Raw genomic sequence first — 19395 nt, 5'->3', positions numbered from 1 at the left:
AAGTTATGGAAGAGGAAGAACTCTGTTAAGATTGGTCAAAGATATATCCAGGAACGGCCGAGTTGCAATATGTCTCCTTTGTGCTGGCTGCATGAGATGCATTTTGCCTGGGTTATTTAACTGTGACGTGGTGGTGACAATTCTCTACCTGGTTTATTAGTTGTTAATTCTGTTTAGGAGAAATTGTTATCAGTTATGGCCCTGTCAAGCTTCCAGTGGGGCTAGTGGAACATTTTCATTCATCGTAATAACAAGATGGCAACTTTTATGCCAGTTGTTCCATTAAAGTCAGTGAATCCTGCTTCATTGTCTGATATTGAGTGTATAATGTTCTTGTTTCCTCAGAGCCATACCAAATCTTTGGTAACTACAGCAACTCAAAGAGCTTGAAACCTATCCTTTTTACTTATTTTTCAGTTGTGATGAGTATCTCTAACTATAATCACAGTCTATTCAAAACAGTAAAAAACAACTTAAGGTGCCTATTAAAGGCAAAATGGAGATAATTCTGAAGACTAGACTTCTCTGGTGATTGTGGGGGACTGCCAGAATAAATTTATCCTCCATTATGGTTTGTGAAAGAGCAACAGGCTATCTGTACTGCAAAAATACAGAGTACTTCTGTGCAGTCATTAAGATTAATTTGTATTACTGCTTGCATTTTTATGAAATGTATACTTATGAAATCACACAAATCAGTATACATAATGCCTGTCTAACTTAAGACATTACATTTTCTCCCTTACATTTTCTTAATAACCCCAATTATTAAAATAAAATGCAAATAGATAAACAAAATGCTGTCTTCATGAATCTAGTGTACTTGTTTTCTGGGAGTGCCTTGGTACAGACCATATCTCAGTATTTAGGACTAAGCAGCTCCAAAGTCTTGTACAGTAACACAGAAAAAATGTATGTCTCTGGGCTAGAACCAATACATTACTCTGTGTCTTAATTGATAGGATTACTGTTTTTTGACAGGGTGAATCAGGTAACGTTACATCCCTTTAAACATCGCTAATGATAGCTTTATTTTTCTTTTTTTCTTTTTTTTGCCACTGGAACCAGTTCTCTAAATTCATGTAGATTCTCTTTGTATGTAGCTGTCACTGCCTTTCTTATTGGTGTCATTCATTTTAATAAACCAATTAATAAACCCTTCTGTCATAAATCCAGCTACCGATGGCCTTAGATTTTTAAAGTTTTCTATAAAGGAATCTTGGTCTTCCTTCTCTTCCTATTTTATGGATAAAATTTACTTAACTGTCCACGGATTGATTTTTATTTTTCATAAATAATACATTTCCTTTGTAATGGTGACTAAATAAAGCTGGCAGGTTAATGTTAATTGTCACTCTACACTGACACGCAAGCAAGAAACCTTGTAAAAGTCCTTTAGAACAGATACTTCAGTGAACACCTCCAAGATAAGCTGAGAGTTCAGGCTCAAAAAGCCTAAGTACTTGTTACATGTACAGAGTGTACATGTGATCTCTGAAATTGTTAAGTTCAAGATAGTTCAGATTAATGTGCAATTTACTACGATTTACGAGCATCTGAACGGCACGACTTCACTGATGTTTTTAAGTTATGTAGATACAAAATCTGTTTGTATGGTCACTCTTTACTATGCACATAAACTGTACTAATGTTTTATCTGAAACAGAAGTGAAAACTCAGACTTCCTAAGCAGGTGCAGCTGAGACCTCTGTCTCTTGTGGCAGCCCGTGCTCAACTTGAGTTCTGGGTGCATTTTTGGGTGCATTTTTGCGTGCCACGATACAAGGAGATAAAACTATGAGCATCCAAAGGAGGACTACGAAGATGGTGAAGGGTCTGTAGGGCAAGATGTACAGAGTGGCTGAGGTTCCTTGGTTTATTCAGCTCAGAGCAGAAGAGCTGAAGGGGAGATCCCATAGTGACCTACAACTCCTCATGGGGAGCAGAGGGGCAGCATTGAGATCTGCTCTCTGGTGACAGCAACAGGGCCTGAGGAAATGGCATGGAGCTGTGTCAGTGGAGGAGCAGAGATTAGGAAAAGATTCTTTACCAGACCGTGGCCAGGCACTGGCACAGGCTGCTCAGTGCACAGTGGTCGTGGCCCCAAGCCACTGGAGTTCATGGAGTGGTCAATGCTCTCAGACAGTGTTGGGTGGTCCTGTGTAGAACAAGGTTGGTTGATCCTTCCGGGTCCCTTCCAACTCGGGATATTCTATTGACTGCGCTTCTTTTTTTCATATCTCTTCCTGTAGCTCTGAAGTTTTTGAGATTAGTGGATTAGAACTGCATGTGGCTTTCAGGTTGTGGGCATATTGAGAATTTATTGATTAATTTAAGGACTTTTCTTTGATGTTTTGTTTCTTTTCCAGTAATTCAGTTGACCTCTGACTTCTGGACACTTAGTTCATATTTTCCATAAAACTACTTAGTATAACTGTAATCTTGCTCATGGATTGTGCTACTCAGCCTAAAACTGATTTTGAAACAAAGTTGGAAGAATGTGTATTTTAGTGCGCTGTGTCGTATGTAGCTACATCATGGAATCACGAGGTTGGAAAGGACATTCAAGATCATCTAGTCCAACTGTCCTCCCACTAAGCCATATCTCGTAGCTCCTCATCCAGACAATCCATCATTTTCTGCTACGTGCAGTCACTCCATATAAGGAGATCCTTCTGCCAGTTCTTGCCTTCCTTACTAGTATGAGATTAACACTGTATCATCAGCTGTCTGCCTACTGGAAAAGAAATTGTAATTTAACCAGGAAAATGAACAATGAAAGCATGTTTATTCAAAAAACACTTGTTAATTTTGGAGGTGGAAATCTTAAAATTATTAACTTCCTTCAGTAATTTACTGGTGTGATTTTATGGATAATTTCTGTGGAGTTTGGGGGGTTTGTTTGTTTAAGATGAGGGAGATACTGAGATTGGTTTTAGCCAAGGTGCACTTTAAAAAATGTTGTACAATGTTTATCTTGGTTCCCAATCTTCAGAACTTTCTGAATTAAGGTAAATCTAAATCTCTGTCCATTTTTTGGGACTGAGATTGAATCCCAGCCTCTGAAGGAGTTTGAGTGAGGTTGCTGAAGTGAAAGAGTCCTGGTATTTAAAGTCTCCATGCTATCTATGTACACCTGCAATGTATTTATAATCTAAATATCTAAAATATTAAATAATAGAATTCAAACAAGATTAGTGGTTTTAGAAATTTAGAAATGGTTAAGCTCGGTGTAGTATTCAAAGAGGAGGAAAAAGCTCTCTGGTCCTTCATAAACAGAGCTGTGGAAAAAGTACTTCAGGTAGCCTAAGTGAGGGAGGTCTTCCTGGCAGTCAGTATGTTGTGTTTTAATTATTGCCTGGCATTTTGGAATGAAGTGCCACACTTTCTTAGCTTTTTATATAGTATCTTGGGTGGACTAAGACATAATAAGAGTAGTAATAAGCTATTTGCTATGGCTGATGGGGCAAACTGAAATAATTTAAAGTTTCAGAACACTTAATAGAAATGAAGACGATCTAAAATGATAGATGGAAATTGCTGCTTCTGCTCGCTCCTTTTTGTCACCTGTTCATAATCTTAGGGGACTTTGATGTTTTCTTATACTTCTGACAGTAGTTAAAAGATTTTTGTAGAACATACTGAAATCTTTCTGACTTTTTGAGTGAAGGTGTTGTGCCATGCTGCAAAGTCTAAATGCACCTTTTTTTTTTTTTTTTTTTTTTTTGCCAGTGCAAAGACATCATTTCAAAGATGAGGCAGGAAACTAACTAAAATTTAGAACCCTTTTGGCTGATAACACGATCACAGAAGCAGCAGCAAAATATACTGCCATTATTATATAAAAAGACTGGACTTTATTCCTTGTTTTATTCTGAAAGAGAAGAAAAAAAAGATTAGAGTTTGAGCATAGCTTCATTATGGAAGAGATTTCTGCATATGAGATTTACCACGGCAGGATTCTCTCTTCATTCACTGTGTGCTCCAGTATCAAGGACACTGAGCAGACACAGGTGCTGTAGTTACCATGATAGTGCCAGGACACTCACCCTGATTGGCCTTGTAGATGCAAGGGTGAGTCTTTAGGCCTTTGCCAGATTTGCCTCTGAAGCAAAATATCATTTTCAGGGTAACTCAGTATAAAATACCAATAATATTTTTGTGGTATTTATCTTTTCCCATTTCTAAAAGTATATCTTTAAATTCCTCTATCTTATTATTATGTCTCTCTTCTTGGGTGAGCTCCAACTTCAGTTTTTGTTTCTTGTCCTATTTCATTTTATAGACTTTCCTCATCTTGGTCTGTAGATCTGTCTTCCCTCAGATTTGCTGAAGGGGCAGTTCAGATCCTGAAACATTACATCAACAGAACCTGATTTTACTGGCTGTATGTACTTTGGAAAAATAATAAAGATTTTTAGAAAAAGGCCAAGGCTATTACAGAGAGGACACTATCTGCAAACTTGGTTTTAATCACCTTCTACAATATGTCAAGATTATTGTTGAGAAAAGTAGCCTTAAAGAATTTCTGCAAATTCATCAGCCTTGGCCACCTCAGAAATGCCATAATCTAGTGAGCATTAGGTCAGTTTGATGGCATTGGTGTTGCCCTGTAGCCATTCCAGCTTGCAGAAATGTTGGAGCATGCCTGTTCCCTTCCCCTGTCTTGCCACAGGAGCGTAGCCTACTTTACCTACACATTAGATACCCTTCTTGATTGATGTAGCTTTGCTGACTTTATGACAGGATAGAGAGATTGGAGGGAGGAGGAGGTGGGGCATTGCTTTCTGAGAAGCATATCATCCAAACCATTCTTTAGATTAGGTAATCTGTGCTGTGTTTACCTAAGGCAAAACAAGTGGAAGATGACAGCAAACTTTTTTGCGCTGTATTTTTCTGCTTTTGTGTGTATGTAGATCTCGCAGACAGTCAATAACTTCACCTGGGTGCTTTCTTTTATCTGGCTGTGTGAAGAATTGGGATTGTCCAACAGAGGACAGAGCACTGGGAATTTCTCATGTTGAGCCAAAAATGTTGAGATGCTTTTTGTCAACGTGCCCAAACAGTCATTTACAGTCTGGGTCTGCTCTTATATAGTAAAAAGACAAATTTCCAGAGTTGCCATCTACAAAGTAATTTGCACAGCTACGAAATATCAGCAAGTGACAGTATTAATTTCTGCAAATACAGCAAATAGTTTCAGTGTCCTTGGAGCAATCTCTGGATAAGCACAGTGTTATTTATTGAATTTATAAGTTGCTAGGTAATTTTGTTCTGTTTGAACTGCAGTAGCTAGATGGAGACTGATAGACTTTTTCCCTTCATGTTTAAAAACCAACTTTCTATGCTTAATCTAATCTATGCTGAGAACTCAAACTGCATTTCATTTTGCAGTTTAGAAAGGACTTACAAGATCTTTGTGAGCATAAATCTGTGCTCAGAATAGTTTTCTTCAGTTGATGGTATCCTCTGTCATGCCTTTATTGCAAACAATTTAATTTCTTCTCTTAAATATTCCCAGTGAAGTTTGCTGGGAAAAATATTGGACTGCTCAGTAGGATGAAAGGTGATAATGTTTAGTGATACTCTCTGGCATGCAGTTACTCTCGGAACTTTCTCGGATACATCATCACTTGTATTGGTGTGGTTCAATACACTTCCTCTCCTTTCAGGGACATTGAAACATCAGTGAGGTACATGTATCTACTGCTTCAAATTATTGTGCTACAGGATTTGTGATTTTGTATTCAGTGTTCATCTCCGTCTCTAAGTTTTTTGGTTTTTTTTTTTTTGCCTTTATTGAGATTCTATGCAACAAAACTGAGAATAATAAAGTAGAACTTCAAAAAATCTACATTTTATATTTTGTTTAAACTGTTTGTAATAAAAAGATGAAGATGTTCAATAGTTTTTCCAGTCAGGTGCCATGAAAACTGATGATGAGTTGAAGAAAGGAGTGGTCCGGTGGACAGAAGAGCTGCAGGACAAACATTTGGCTGTGTGGTCGTCCACATTGAAGTGTTTTACATGATGAGCTCTGTTTTATCTGAATTTTCAGTGACTTTGATGCAAACAAGAAGGACAAAATAGATAATATAAGAAGTTGAGCTAACATTATTTTTATGTATGTCCTGTCAGTTATGATGTTGATTGATTATTCTTTGTATAAAGTTATGGAAATTGTGAGAAGGTAACTGTGAGAATACTGAATTGTTTTGCTGTTTGCTGTGTCCAGGAAGAAGGACAAGGTAAATAGAAATAGTGGAATAGTGGGTGGGTATCTAGAGGACATTCAGAAACGATATACTTTTGCTAGTTTACTTGATTTTTTTTTTTTTTTTCCTTCACATTAAAGATGTGTTTCTCCATTGGGTTAGGAAAAGTTCTGTTTCTTCAATAGGTTGTATGGAGAACACTGTAATGGATCTCATACAGAAAGAGGGAAAAGAAAGGAATAGAAGACTGAAGATCTATACTTACTTGTTTCTTGACATTTTTTCTTGGTTCACTTTCCCTTTTATGTATGTTAATGTGCTCAAACATTTATACCCATTGTATATATTCAGCTTGTTTCTTTTGTTGTGATTCAGGGAGAGCCTTTCTAATCAATTATCAATTATTAATAATGGCTAGCAAAAGACATTGCAGTTAGTGAACACTTGGAGAAAATTTTTTTCTTTATCTAAATCTTACCTACCTGCTTTGCTAGGGAGTGCTTTCATTTAAAACAGGCAAACACAAATGAAACAAAAATCACGAGATAAAACCATTAGAACTCAAATGCTCCTTTTACGTGGAAGGTATGAAAACCTTCTAGGAGATCCAAGGTGCTCTTGTGAGATGGAAGCTGAGACTTCCAGTCTGGCTTTCTTGAAGTCAGAGCTTTGCATGTAGAGTAAGGAGTGATGCACTTGGTGACACCCCACTCTTCTGTCCCCTGTTGACTGTAAAAAGAGTCATATGGAATCACTGGCAGATGACGGGTGAATGAGACAGAATGCTAAGGAGGTAGATTTTTGTCTCCTATTCCTTTTTTACAGAAATTCAAGGATCTTGACATACAGAATTTTTGCAGAGAAGTGGGCAGGCAAGGAGTGTTCTGGATCAAATACCTGTTTCGGTCTTCCAAAAATAATAGTAGGAGCCAAGTTTTGAGTTCCTAGAAGCCAAATGGACTGCCCAGGGAGGTGGTGGAATCACTGACCCTGGGGGTGTTCAAGGAAAGACTGGATGTTGTGTTGAGGGACATGGTTTAGTAGGAGCTATTGGGAATAGGTGAACGGTTGGACTGGGTGATCTTTTAGGTCTTTTCCAACCTTAGTGATTCTATGATTCTATGAAATTCAAAACAACAGTCCAGTCGTTACCCATTGTTACGTATTTTCCATCCAGTAAAGAAATTATCCATCAAGTAGAATTGTTTAAGATACAAAAGTTATAAATACTATAATTTAATTGGAGTACAGAATTTTATAAGTTAAAGCCTTGGTAGCTAAATTACCTCTCAAGTTTGTCATAACAAAGAAAGCATGGATCAGATACACAAAATCTCTGTGATTAACTAGTTTACCTTTATCCCTCTGATTAGCTCTGGATTGTAAGCCTCTTTTTATTTTCCTTTATCTCTCCTTAAAGTAGGACGTAATTCTTATTATGAATGTCACACTGGTTGTGTTCACTGTGACAGTGGAATTAACTTGCTTGGCTGAGTGGCAAATCTACTCAAAGCGTCGCTAGAAATTCAGAATGAGCTAAAAATAAATGCTTCCCCTGTGAGATAATCTCATTTTTTGAACTTCTGTAAATATATAATTTAGGGAAAAGTTTTATTAGTTATATTTTATTTCATCAGAATGAAAGTGATTTTTTTCTTCTTTTTGTCTAATTTAATGTCTTCATAACACGTCCCCCTGAATCAATCTAATATATGTTGCTCTGCCAGCATGATTCTGCCCCAAACGAGGGAGGACTGCAGCAACTGTTGGACATCTTTAGCTCTTCAGGAAAGGCTCCTAAAGGACCAAATTTTATCAGCCAAAAGGGTTCTAAATTTTAGCATCAACCTTGTTGCGCTATTTAGGTACATTTAAGGGCAGCCTGTTTAGATGGTAACATCTTTGGACTAGAAGTTGTAGGAGTACAGTGAATATTTTTTTCCAACTTGTGTTTTTCTCTCTTCAATTCCCTTCAGTGTACTTCATGACCTTTTTTTCTTTGGTCATCCCAAAAATTTAATTAAGTACTGTTGCTGTCAGTTTTTGCTTTTAGGGTTTTATGCTGTGTTTCTGGGTTTTTTTTTTTTTTTCTTTTAATTTGGTCTTTCTTTTCCGAAGGTACTTCATCTTTCACCATGTGAAGAAGTGCTCATCAAGAAAGAAATTGACTATAGCTTTCTCTAAAGCAGCAATTTATATTTGCAATATTCCTGAGGTAGTAATGAGGTTGATGATATTATGGTAAGATTAGTTACCTACAGGCTTCAGGTTTAGAGATGTGTTAATCTTTATTATGATATAGAAATAGTATGTACGGTGGTGTTGGTTCTTTTTTTTTCTTTTTTTTTCTTTTTTTTTTTTTTTTAACTAACGAGTATTAATATATTCTAAGTTGGTTGTTCAAGCCAGGCTGATTGTTGAATACACTTTATTTTTCCTTCCAGGAGATACTGAGTTTGGGTAGGCTGTACTTAGGGTATATGATGACCTTTCTCTGTTTTTCCTGAACTACAGTACTGTCTTACATTGTTATGAAGATTAAGTCAGTGTATCCTGGATAGATGTTAGGACCCTGTTTCAGGAAAATGACACGTGAACACTTGACTGTTCCCTCTATTGTGCCAGTTCTGGTCAACATAATGCATTAGAGGTTAGCTAGTCATGTGCTGGAAACACTTTTGACTTAGAGCTCCTATTCTAAATAGGTTAAATAGCTTCCTGTATATAGAGCTTTGTATAGAAGAGGTTCAGGAAAGTCGTATTTAAAGCCTTGGAATTCTTCCAAGGTAATTTCTAGTTTTTCTTTTTATAGTAATATGTCTGTCGTTGTGCTGTATGTCTGACCTACTCGATCAAACATTTGTTCAGTAAGCAGTGGAACCACCACAGCTACTTTGCTGGGGGTGCACGCTCAGAGTCCTGCACCCTGCAGGATGATTCTTCTCATCCCTGGCTGCATGGTGCTAAGGCATGCATGCACTGAAAGGTGAAACTTTCAGCCATCCTTCCCTTAGTAGAGGCACTATTTTGGGTACTGGATTTCATAAAACATCTGAGATAATTACATTTCTATAGATCTTTCTTTCAAATACAGATTGAAAAGATACTGGGCAGACAGTGTGACTTCATATATGGCATTTGCTTGGAAAACACTGAAATTAAAGAATGTTTTTTGGAGAATTATCTTTCAGTAGTGACTATATGAGTAAAAGGTTACTGATGATATTTCTCTTACCTCTCTCCATGCAGTATTAAAAGGTGAACAAAATATGCATACTTGAAGTAGAGATAGGGATTGTTTTTATTTTGTATGCAGAACAAACATTACAGAAGGACATAGAAATGCAAGCCAATACTGAAGTGTGGCATGATTGATTTGTTTTCATGTTGCACTTCGCTATTACTAGTGGGTCCTTCCATGGAATAATTAAGTAATACAAGAGCAAAGAAAATATATCCTAATGCTCTGGCCACTTGCATATCTAGTCCTTTACAATGTGTTTAACAATGACAATAGCATGGTCACCCAGCTTCTGTATTAGAGGGTGCATGCTTGCCTGTTTTGTCTAGCAGCTTCTCAGGACATGTTGAAAGAGTTGTGTAATTCCTCTCTAAACTTGCTGCACTTATTTGCTTTCACAGACTTCTGTGGTAATAAATTCCAGATGCTCAATTCCATTTGATCTGTCTGAAACTTAACTCTTCCTCATTTCAATAGCCTTCCCCATTTCTGGTATTGTGATATTTGGTGAATAACAACTTTGGCTTCACTGTACCCAATGTTCTGATGAATTTTCTGTTTGCCAAAGTACAGAGTCCTACCCTGTTTTGGCTTTCTCTTCCCAGAGCATCTGTTCCAGCCTATAATCGTTTTGATTGTCTCTTTTTTTCTAATGTTTTCCAAGTTCCTATATTTGTGCAATGGTTTGCGTGTACCTACTTGTTGCTCTTTTTTCTTCCTTAATTGATTTTTAACATTTTTCAGTGTATTTTTTATATTATCAAGAATATTTTGAAATTTCAATCTAGCCTTCCAGCATGCTTTCACTTTGCCCTGATTTTTTTTTTTATTGAAAGCTTTAGTAAGCACATATCCTTTCTATTTCACAGTTTAGATCGTCGATAAAGATGTGAACAAAAACACAGGCAGCACATTCATGTTAAATCCATCTAAAGGGTCCTCCTATCTTTTTTCAATAAGCATGAAATTCCATCCAGCTTTACATGTCTCCTGTAATAATCTCAACACAGTTCCTCAGGTTTGCAAGGAAGTTTTACTAAAGGGCAAAGTATGTTATTCTTCGCTTCTCCAAGGCTTAGGATTAGGAAAGTTGGAAATGTAAATTGATTGATGTGACTTTTTCATGACGAAACTGTTATTCAGTCCAATTCCTTTTTTCCCAGATGTTTACATGTAATGCCTTCATTACTTGTTGAAGTATTCTCTAGAGATGGAAACTGGAATAACTAGTTTATTTCTAAACCTCCATTATCTGTCCACATTTTTGTCTTTAATTTAAAACCATTTTTGTAGTCTTCTGACACTTCACTCGTGTTCACAATTTTGCAAAGATGCTTAAAGTTCGCTCTTCACCTCATCCAGATACAAATATCTTAATCTCATCTTATCTCAAAAAAATCAACAAAATCTTCTTTCATCATAAATATACAAGGATGAAGCTCCCTGGGCCCAACCAATTTGAAAACACATAACATATCCTACTACTCTTGTATCAGTGCCTTCCTAGTTATGTTCAATAGAGACTTAAGTCTGAAAGATATTCATACTAGTTATAAGATTGAAGACTGATATTTCTGCTGCATGTGAATTCCAGATTAATGTGAAACAGTTTTTATATAACATTTTAATAGATGCATATAATGATCTTAAGAGCCAAGAATTTAGGATTCTAAGATTTCTAATCCCTGAAGTCCATTTGCATACTACCTTTGGCAAATCGTAGAATCAAAGGTTGGAAAGGACCTACAAGATCATCTAGTCAAACCGTCCTCCCATTACCATTGCTACCACAAGCTACTAAACCACATCTCGCAGCTCCTCATCCAGACACCTCTTGACCAGGAACGGCGACTCCACGACCACAAGCCACTAAACCATGTCTTGTAGCTCCTCATCCAAACGCCTGGACAGCAACTCGACCTCCCTGGGCAGCCATTCCAGTGCATGACCACTCTCTGAGAGAAAAAGTTCTTTCCGTGTGGCTAATCTAAACCTCCTGTGGTGCAACTTGTGGCCATTTCCTCAGGTTCTGTTTGTTGCCTGGGAGAAGAGGCCAAACCCCTCCTCATCACAACCTCCTGTCAGGAAGTTATAGAGTGCAGTGAGCCTCCCCTGAGCCTCCTGTTCTCCAGACTGAGCAATCCCATCTCCCTCAGCTGCCCCTCTTAAGACTTGTGCTCCAGGCCTCTCACCAGTTTTGTTGCCTGTCTCTGGTCACGCTCCAGGGCCTCAACGTCTTTCTTGTAGTGAGGGGCCCAAAACTGAACACAGTACTTAAGCATATAGCATAGCATGCCATACAATCCCAATTGTGCAAAATTTTATGAGCTGTTGGACAGGCTACTCGTGCTGAAGAGGAGTGCTTCTCATACTGATCTTCAGGCACACTACAGGAAGGAGCAGGCTACTGAAAACCTCTCTCAGAGCCTCTGTGGTTCTTACAAGCAAAAATGACCTCTGTATTAGTATGCTGTGTAAATCCTGCCTCCTTTGTTCTCCAAACAGATATAAAAATAAAGCATTATTTCAAAGCCATGACATGCTTGGTTGTTATGTACTCAATTCTCTCACTAGATGCAACGTGGTGATTTTGTGGCTCTTGTTTGGGGAGATGAGGTGTTGTTTTGTTGGGGGGTTTTTTTGTACTGTGCTGAGGGAAAAGTAAATTCCTCTTTACATTTACCGTGTTAGAAATACCTATTGTTTCTGAAGAAAGTGAAAGCTTTATGGGCCATTGAAGAATTCTTACCAGGCTTTGCGCAATGGGTATGCAGTGAAAGTGGATGGCTTTTTCTTCTAGCTCTCATTTGAAATTCTGCTTGGATAGCCCCAGCTCTGGTGCAACCTTAACTGCCACAGGCTATCATTTTTCTTAATGATAAGAAATGATATAATGATAAATAAACAGATAACGTTCTTCTCAAATGAAAATCTTCTCTGAATGGTGCTGCACTGCATACTCATTTTGTGCAGGTTTTGTTCTTTTTCTCGCTCTCTACCTAGGAGCATAACAGCATGAAAGTACCATGCTTTCTTTTAGTGAATGCAGTGTTTTGATGGATTTCTTTTAAACATTGGTATTAACTTGGATGAGGCAAGTGAAATAAACACATTTTGCTCATGAAAGTGGAAAATAACAGCATTTTTGATGGTCCTTATTTCTGCGGGAGTTTCTTTCTGGAAATTCTTAAGGACAGGGTAGATAAATATCTCTTAAAGTATTGCTTGTATAAATTAATCATGTTTATGAAGAGATGGACTATATAAGCTTTAGAGTTCTCTCTCTAATCTGTATTCCTTAACTAAGTGTTGAAGTATGAAAGACAAAGGGGTTTTAGGCATTTTCTGATCGAAGCAGAAAGAGAAAGCTGACAAGCTCAGATCCTAGTTGCCAAGCCAAAGCAAAGCGATGTCACATCAAGCAGTTTTCCCAAGCATGTGGACTTGAGCCCAAACAGCAAATCTAACAGATTCCTTCTAATGTCTCTATGTGTGAGCTTTTCTATTTTGAATTAATTTCTTTCAATAAGCCTGCTGTTACTCCCACATGCATGCACGTGTGGATAGTAGAATAGAATAGGGGCATGGACTGTTCTGATCAGCTTTAATTAGAAAAAGCCTATTATAAAATTGCCTGCAGTTTTGACGCTAGTGATGGAAATTAAGATTTACTATCACTGTCAAAAGAAAAGCTCAGGAGACACGTTTGGTGCCAACAGCTATTTTTCATTCTTCTTTAATAATATTAGCATCAATTTGAAGATAAGCAGTATTTAAATATTCATTCCTAATCTAATATATATGTTTAAATGTTGTCAAAAATCACCACTCAGCAAGAGTAATTTCAACTGTAAAAGCATTCAAAATCCCCTTTACTATCTGTATAATGTTTTTTTTTTTAATGATCTTTACCCAGCCTTTCAGATCTGTGATTAAATGTTTGGGATTAGGAGAGTTGTAACTTGGGATTTTTAGTTTTTCAAAAAATTGTGTATTTTGTGTTATCCTTCATTCAAAGAAAAAAGCAGAGTTCTTGGAGTTTGATAAAGTTCTTTATAGTGTGGGTGAATTTTATAGGTCCTGTGTGCTACAAGTCAATATGCTGTTGAGCTGGGACTTTAAAAAAAAAAAAATAATAATAATAATAATAAAACATTGAAACAACTAATCTGTTATTATATTCAAACAGAAATGCCTAATTTTTTTATTCTAGTTTTTTAGCTTGGTCTTATTCATCATGTTAAATTGATGCTGTTCGTACTGAGAAGCAGTCAAACTGCAAAGTTTGTGAAATGTACACACTCAGAACTGAAATAATAGGGATTTAAGCTTTTTACAAATTCAAGCTACAACACTGAAGTCTAGAAGCCTTGAGTATGTTCCCTGAATTGATGTGAAATGGGATTTAAGGTAGATCAGGAGGATTATTTTGGCCTTCCACTTTCTTTATTCTTGGGATATCACCACCTGGAAATTGCTACTGTAAAATTTCCTGGTGTTGAAGGAACATTACTTGTCAGGCTCACCTGCTTTTTTTTTGTTTTCTTCTTCTTATGATATCATGTTAAATATTCTGTAGTTTTTACATACCTTTTGGCCTTTAAGCAAGACTTTCAGGGACATTTGGTGACTCCTTTTAACGCAACATCTCTTGCTGCCTTAGTCTGGCTGGCCCAACTTTGAAGGCTGATGTGTTCCTATCTGTTCCAGTCCCTGGGATGCTCTGTGGTTATTTGATTGCTTGTGAAGACACCCAGCAAGAAGGTGGGAGTCAATTGGTGGAGCAGTGTTGTAGCTAGGATAGTAGCTAGGATGCCAGTTGTGACAATTTGGTCAATCTTTGTCCGAAATATGGGCTCAGGACTGTTCCCAGTGAGCAGAACAACTGCAGTTATCCTGTGATTAGAGTGAAAGGAGCATTAGGGCCACGAGCTGTCCTGGCTGGCTTCCCCTGCCCTCAGGGCTAGAGAGTAAGCCCTGGCTCTGCTTGGCTTACTGCCATGGGAGTAGCTCTGCTGTCTTGCTGCCATGGTGATAAACTCTGCACTTGGAAGAAGCTGCAGCAGTTTCTGCAAATACACTTGGGGAATTGTAACAAACTGCATGAGACAAAGGTCATCGTAGCAAGAGATTAGATGTCCTGATGAGGAAAGGGCATAAAGCAGTGTCCCAGGTCCAAATGCCTCTTTGGCACTTCTTAGTTTTTCTCACCACTATGACAAGGCAGTATTTTAACGTTTCTCTATTAAATCCTACTGTGCACATGACTACAGCTTTGCTTTTGGGTACCCAAATGCACTTGCTTCTAATTCTTGTTTATACGTTACCACGATTATACCTAGCAGAAAAGTAAGCACATATTGCATTTATTTCAGGAGTAGGTGTTGTGAATGTTTGAAGAGGGTTTTCTTATGCTACATTCTTATAAGATTTTAGATAATATATTGGCACAGATTTAAATATGTACTTGGAAGCTATAAAAATGTTTAACATGCATTATATTTAAAACACACGTATAACCTACATTTATTCAGTGTTAGGTAAAGGAATACATTTCTCACTGAATTTCAGAAAATTTCTTTCTGTCTCACTGAGTGAGTTGTTTTACTGTGTTACTGATGAGTGTTTCATTTCTTCTGTACAAACATCTGATTTGTTCTGACAAGTGTGAGTGTGGTTCTCCTGGGATGCACACTCAAGTGGAAGTTTTGGAAAATCACTTTAGGAAAAAAAAAAAAGAAAAAAAAAAGGAAAAAAATGGTGGGCCCTTCTCTTTATGTGCATGTGGTACCCTGAAATTTATTACCTCTTAAATGCAAAAAAAAAAAAAAAAAAACAAACATGGAAATACTGTGAAGTTGTTTTTCAGGAAGAAATATGAGGTTGCACTTTCTCTGTTTCCTATTTCTTTATAAAGCTTTTTTTTGAATAAAAGTTCATGTACAGGGTTGATAGAAATTAAGAAAACTATGGTAAAATGTTAGAGTTTTTTAAATTATTATTTAAATATATTTGAGATTGTGCAAATTTTCTGTAGTAGAAAAATACACAGTATATTTGAACAATAGGTTTCAGAATAAAGTAATCTTTCTATTCATGCAACTGTGTAAATTTCATGTCAGGAAATTCTTTAGGTTTCACGTTTATCTAGCGCTGTACTCGTATCCATTTAGTGCTGCAAGATTTCATATTGTAGAGTAAGGCTATGCTGTGTTTTGCCAGCAATCTCCAATTGTTTTGTTGACTCCTCTCTAGTGTTCATGAGTTTTCTTTCTTTGTATCCTGAGTGCTGCAGGGCAAGGACTGGCCAAAGTGTCTCAGTTGCTGCAACAGTTTTTACAATGTCAGTTGCTTTCTGTAGCAATAAAAAAGGACTTTGCTCTTCATTCTCGCAATGACATGTTTTATTTCAGCTAAACACAACAAAACTCTCAAGATTTTGATTGCCATCCTGAAGTGTGTATTATGTTGTGATGTGCAATCAGAAAGTATATAGTTAATGTGAGAACCATTATTGTAATGCATAATGCTTTTTTTAAAATGCTTTTCTTGTGGTGCCAACAGAAGACAAGTTTAAATTATGAATATTAGTTATGACATGAATTATTTAATGATGCCTGAGTGATATATGCTATATCTCAAGGTGATAATCTCAAGGATGGCTTTGAGGATATTTTCATCCTGAGGTGTGTTTCATATTTACAGCTATGGCAGTAAGGTCTTCAAAGGTTTCTACATTTTTATTCAAAAGCTTTAGAGTCTCAAGTCATTGACTGGAATGTGCTCACTCTGTTAAAACTTTTTTAATCTTAATCTCTTTCAGTCCCAGCAAAGATGCATTGTGATCTTTGCACTGGTATGCTGCTTTGCAATTCTCGTTGCACTGATATTTTCGGCAGTGGATATTATGGGAGAAGATGAGGATGGACTCTCGGAGAAGAACTGTCAAAATAACTGTCGGTAAGAGGTAACAAACAAAACTTCTCTTTTGGGGTGGATAAGAACAGGTATGAACTATTTGATGGTATGCCATAGTTCGGTGGTGTAGTTGGTAAGAGTAGATAACATCCAGTGTAATGCTTTCTTGCTTTAAATTTCTTATTTTTGAGGCTTGTTTGACAAAATACAGCACATTTCTTGCAGTTGTGTTTTGTGGTATGTTTTGAGCAAGGTCTTCCTGTTCAGTTATTTTGTGTTCCTGAGTCAAAATGTATTGCATTTCAATAAATGAGGCCTGAGGTAGCTCATACTGCTCTCAATTTTACTGCATCTTTCTTTCATCAAGACTTTTTTTTTTCTTTCAGGGAAGGTCACTGATTGCTTTTGACCTGAGACTGCTCCTTTTATATAACCTATTACTGCTCTTGCACACCCCTAATGTATGTGGTGTCTTACTCAGAAACTGTGAGAAAAATAGGGATACAGACAGAAAGACTAGAGTATTGTCTGTATTGAGGCTCAAGGGAGATCTTATAATCTTATCAGTCTCTCCAACTCTGTGAAATGAGGTTGTAGCAAGATGGGGGTTGGCCTCTTCTCTCATGTAACAGTGATGAAAGGTAACGGCCTCAAGCTGTGCTCGAGGAGGTTCAGGTTGGATTTTAGGGAAAATTTGTTCTCATAAGACATGTGCAGAATCTACTCAGCTACCAATGGCTGGGCCTGTGGGAAGCTGGAGGTTGTTTGTATTTATTAGAATAATCTAATGAAATTTTATTGTTTGTTGGAGCCTTTTCTCATCATTTCTGCAAGTTGTACATTTGGTGTTTGACCTCTTTGCGAACAGAAACCTGTTCACACCATGCTTTCATTTTTCTAGCACTGGCTCTGTTGTTGGTTGCTGTTGTTTTTTTTTTTTTTCCCCTTGTAAAATGACTTGGCCTGTTCACTTTGTACACTCACAGTTCTGGATGGCCTTCTAATACTTGTCTGAATTTTCTGGAGTTCAGTTAGCTTTTCCTTGTCAGGGCATGAGATATTCTCTACTGTGAGTTATTGCCTTCCAAAATTTTTGAAGACAACTGTATGTGTCACCTCTACACCCACTCCTCTATGTGGGAATCTTTGACAGAACTAGGTCAGATGAGAGGAAAGTCTTTCTGCTCAGTTGCTTCAGTGCACTGCACATGACTTCAATTATAGACCATGCTTTCATTGTAGTTTCATAATGTAATAGTTCCCAATTTTGTCCCTAGGCTTAGCCATGAAAGACCTTGATCTTCTCTTTGTACTTTTCAAATGGAAAAAAAATTAAGAGTGGGAGCAGTGTACAGTGTCATGGTAAACTGGGGTATTGTTTATTCCATGACTAAGGGAAGAAATGCTTTTTATGGGACACAGCAATCTCCCTTTCCAAAAATGCTCATCTTTGCTCAGTTCTTTGATGGTTGGCATATGTAATTCTTGTCTCTTTGGACTGTGAAAGTAGAATCTGGGAGTAAAACTTCACACTGATGTTAACCATTAGAGTTGGTGAAACTGTTCTGCATTTACAGCGATAAAAGTGATCGCAGCTCTATTTTAAGATGCCTTTCAAAGAGAGATTCAAGTGCGTGATCTAGCTACTAATACTTGAACCATAACACTGTATAAACCATCTCTAATAACAGCTATTGCAATATCAAAGTGCTGGTATCTGCTACCTACTAACATTGAACCCTCCTTTGCGCGATGGAAATCAGGCTCCTTTATGTGTTAAATATATTGCAGACTTAACTGAAGTGCTGTGAGATCAGTTGCTGTGAGGCATATATTTAGTACTTTAGTACTATTTAGTAAGCACTTTTAATAAGTAAGACAAGAATTATTGAATTCTTATATTTCTGCTGTGTGAGTACTTTGACTGAAATTCAGGAACAGGCGCTTACATTTGCAGGATTGCTGAGACATTTGGCAATAGAATGTCATTTTTTAAGATGAAACTGTTATCAAATACAAGTTTTATGCCTGTGAGTCTAGATTTATTTTTATTTGTGAATAAACTTGATGGGAAATGTGCCGTTGAATTGACAAGAACTTCGATGGTGGTTTGTTAAACACTTTCTTCTACTGAAAATCAACTCCATTTTGGTGTTTGGATTCTACAGGAAAATATATTTAAAATAGAACTGTGGTCTAGAATAGTTCTATAATTAGAAATAAAAAAGGCAGAGATAGAAAACTGAATGAAGTAAAATGAAGCCATTTCTAGAAAGCCGTTTTTTTTCCTAGGTTGAGAGAGAAATCGTTATACTTTAAGTAGTATTTTCCAGTAAGCCTCTATATCATCTTTTTGTTACTATGATTGTATTGTTGTTCATGAATATGAATAAAACCTTTCTGATGAGATTACTGTAGTTCAGCATGAGGTTCCTCATTTGTTAATTCCTAAATTCCTTGTACATAATGAATGCTTACTGGATTTGTTGTCAAAAAAAAAAAAACAAAAAAAACAAAAAACAAAAAAACAAACAAAAAAAACCTTCCTCTTTACCACCGTATTTATTTTTCTTGGGAACTTTGTAGCAAAAATTTGGCAGGGAAGTGGAAAAGCAGACTTTATTGCATGTCTTTGCTAATTGCTGAAGGATTTGTTGCCATCTATTTAAGAGGGTACATAGGAAATATTTTTGTTTCTTTAAAAATTACTATGCTTGGACTATTGATTATGATTTGTAACCTTTGAACTTCTTGCTAAAAAGCTGAGTCTTTAATCATGAACTCTAAAAAGCGTTTTGCTTACAGACGGTTTGTGTCTCTCACAATGTGAAGCCAGGTGCCTGGAGGCCACAAACCATTTTCTGTTTTGTTAGTTACAGAGGCAGGCAAACAATTTGATGTATTCAAGCAGAACTTGAATGTTCCATATTTAACTAAGAAATGAATGAAATTCTTTCTTTTTTTTTTTTTTTTCCTTTTCTTTTCTTTTCTTTTCTTTTCTTTTCTTTTCTTTTCTTTTCT

General features: G+C 36.9%; 1 protein-coding gene across 1 annotated transcript in view; it reads left to right on the top strand.

Annotated features, from left to right (window-relative positions):
- Positions 1-19395, top strand: part of PLD5 (phospholipase D family member 5) — a 159200-nt gene that overhangs the window by 43932 nt on the left and 95873 nt on the right. Inside the window, exon 2 of the mRNA XM_042892100.1 lies at positions 16280-16416. Within this exon, the coding sequence (XP_042748034.1) occupies positions 16280-16416 (137 nt within the window). The remainder of the gene's footprint in view (positions 1-16279; positions 16417-19395) is intronic.

Source organism: Lagopus leucura, unplaced genomic scaffold (assembly GCF_019238085.1).
Source record: "Lagopus leucura isolate 7727_CA_CO unplaced genomic scaffold, USGS_WTPT01 Super-Scaffold_73, whole genome shotgun sequence".
NCBI lineage: Eukaryota > Metazoa > Chordata > Aves > Galliformes > Phasianidae > Lagopus > Lagopus leucura.
This window is presented reverse-complemented; position numbering and strand designations above follow the sequence as displayed.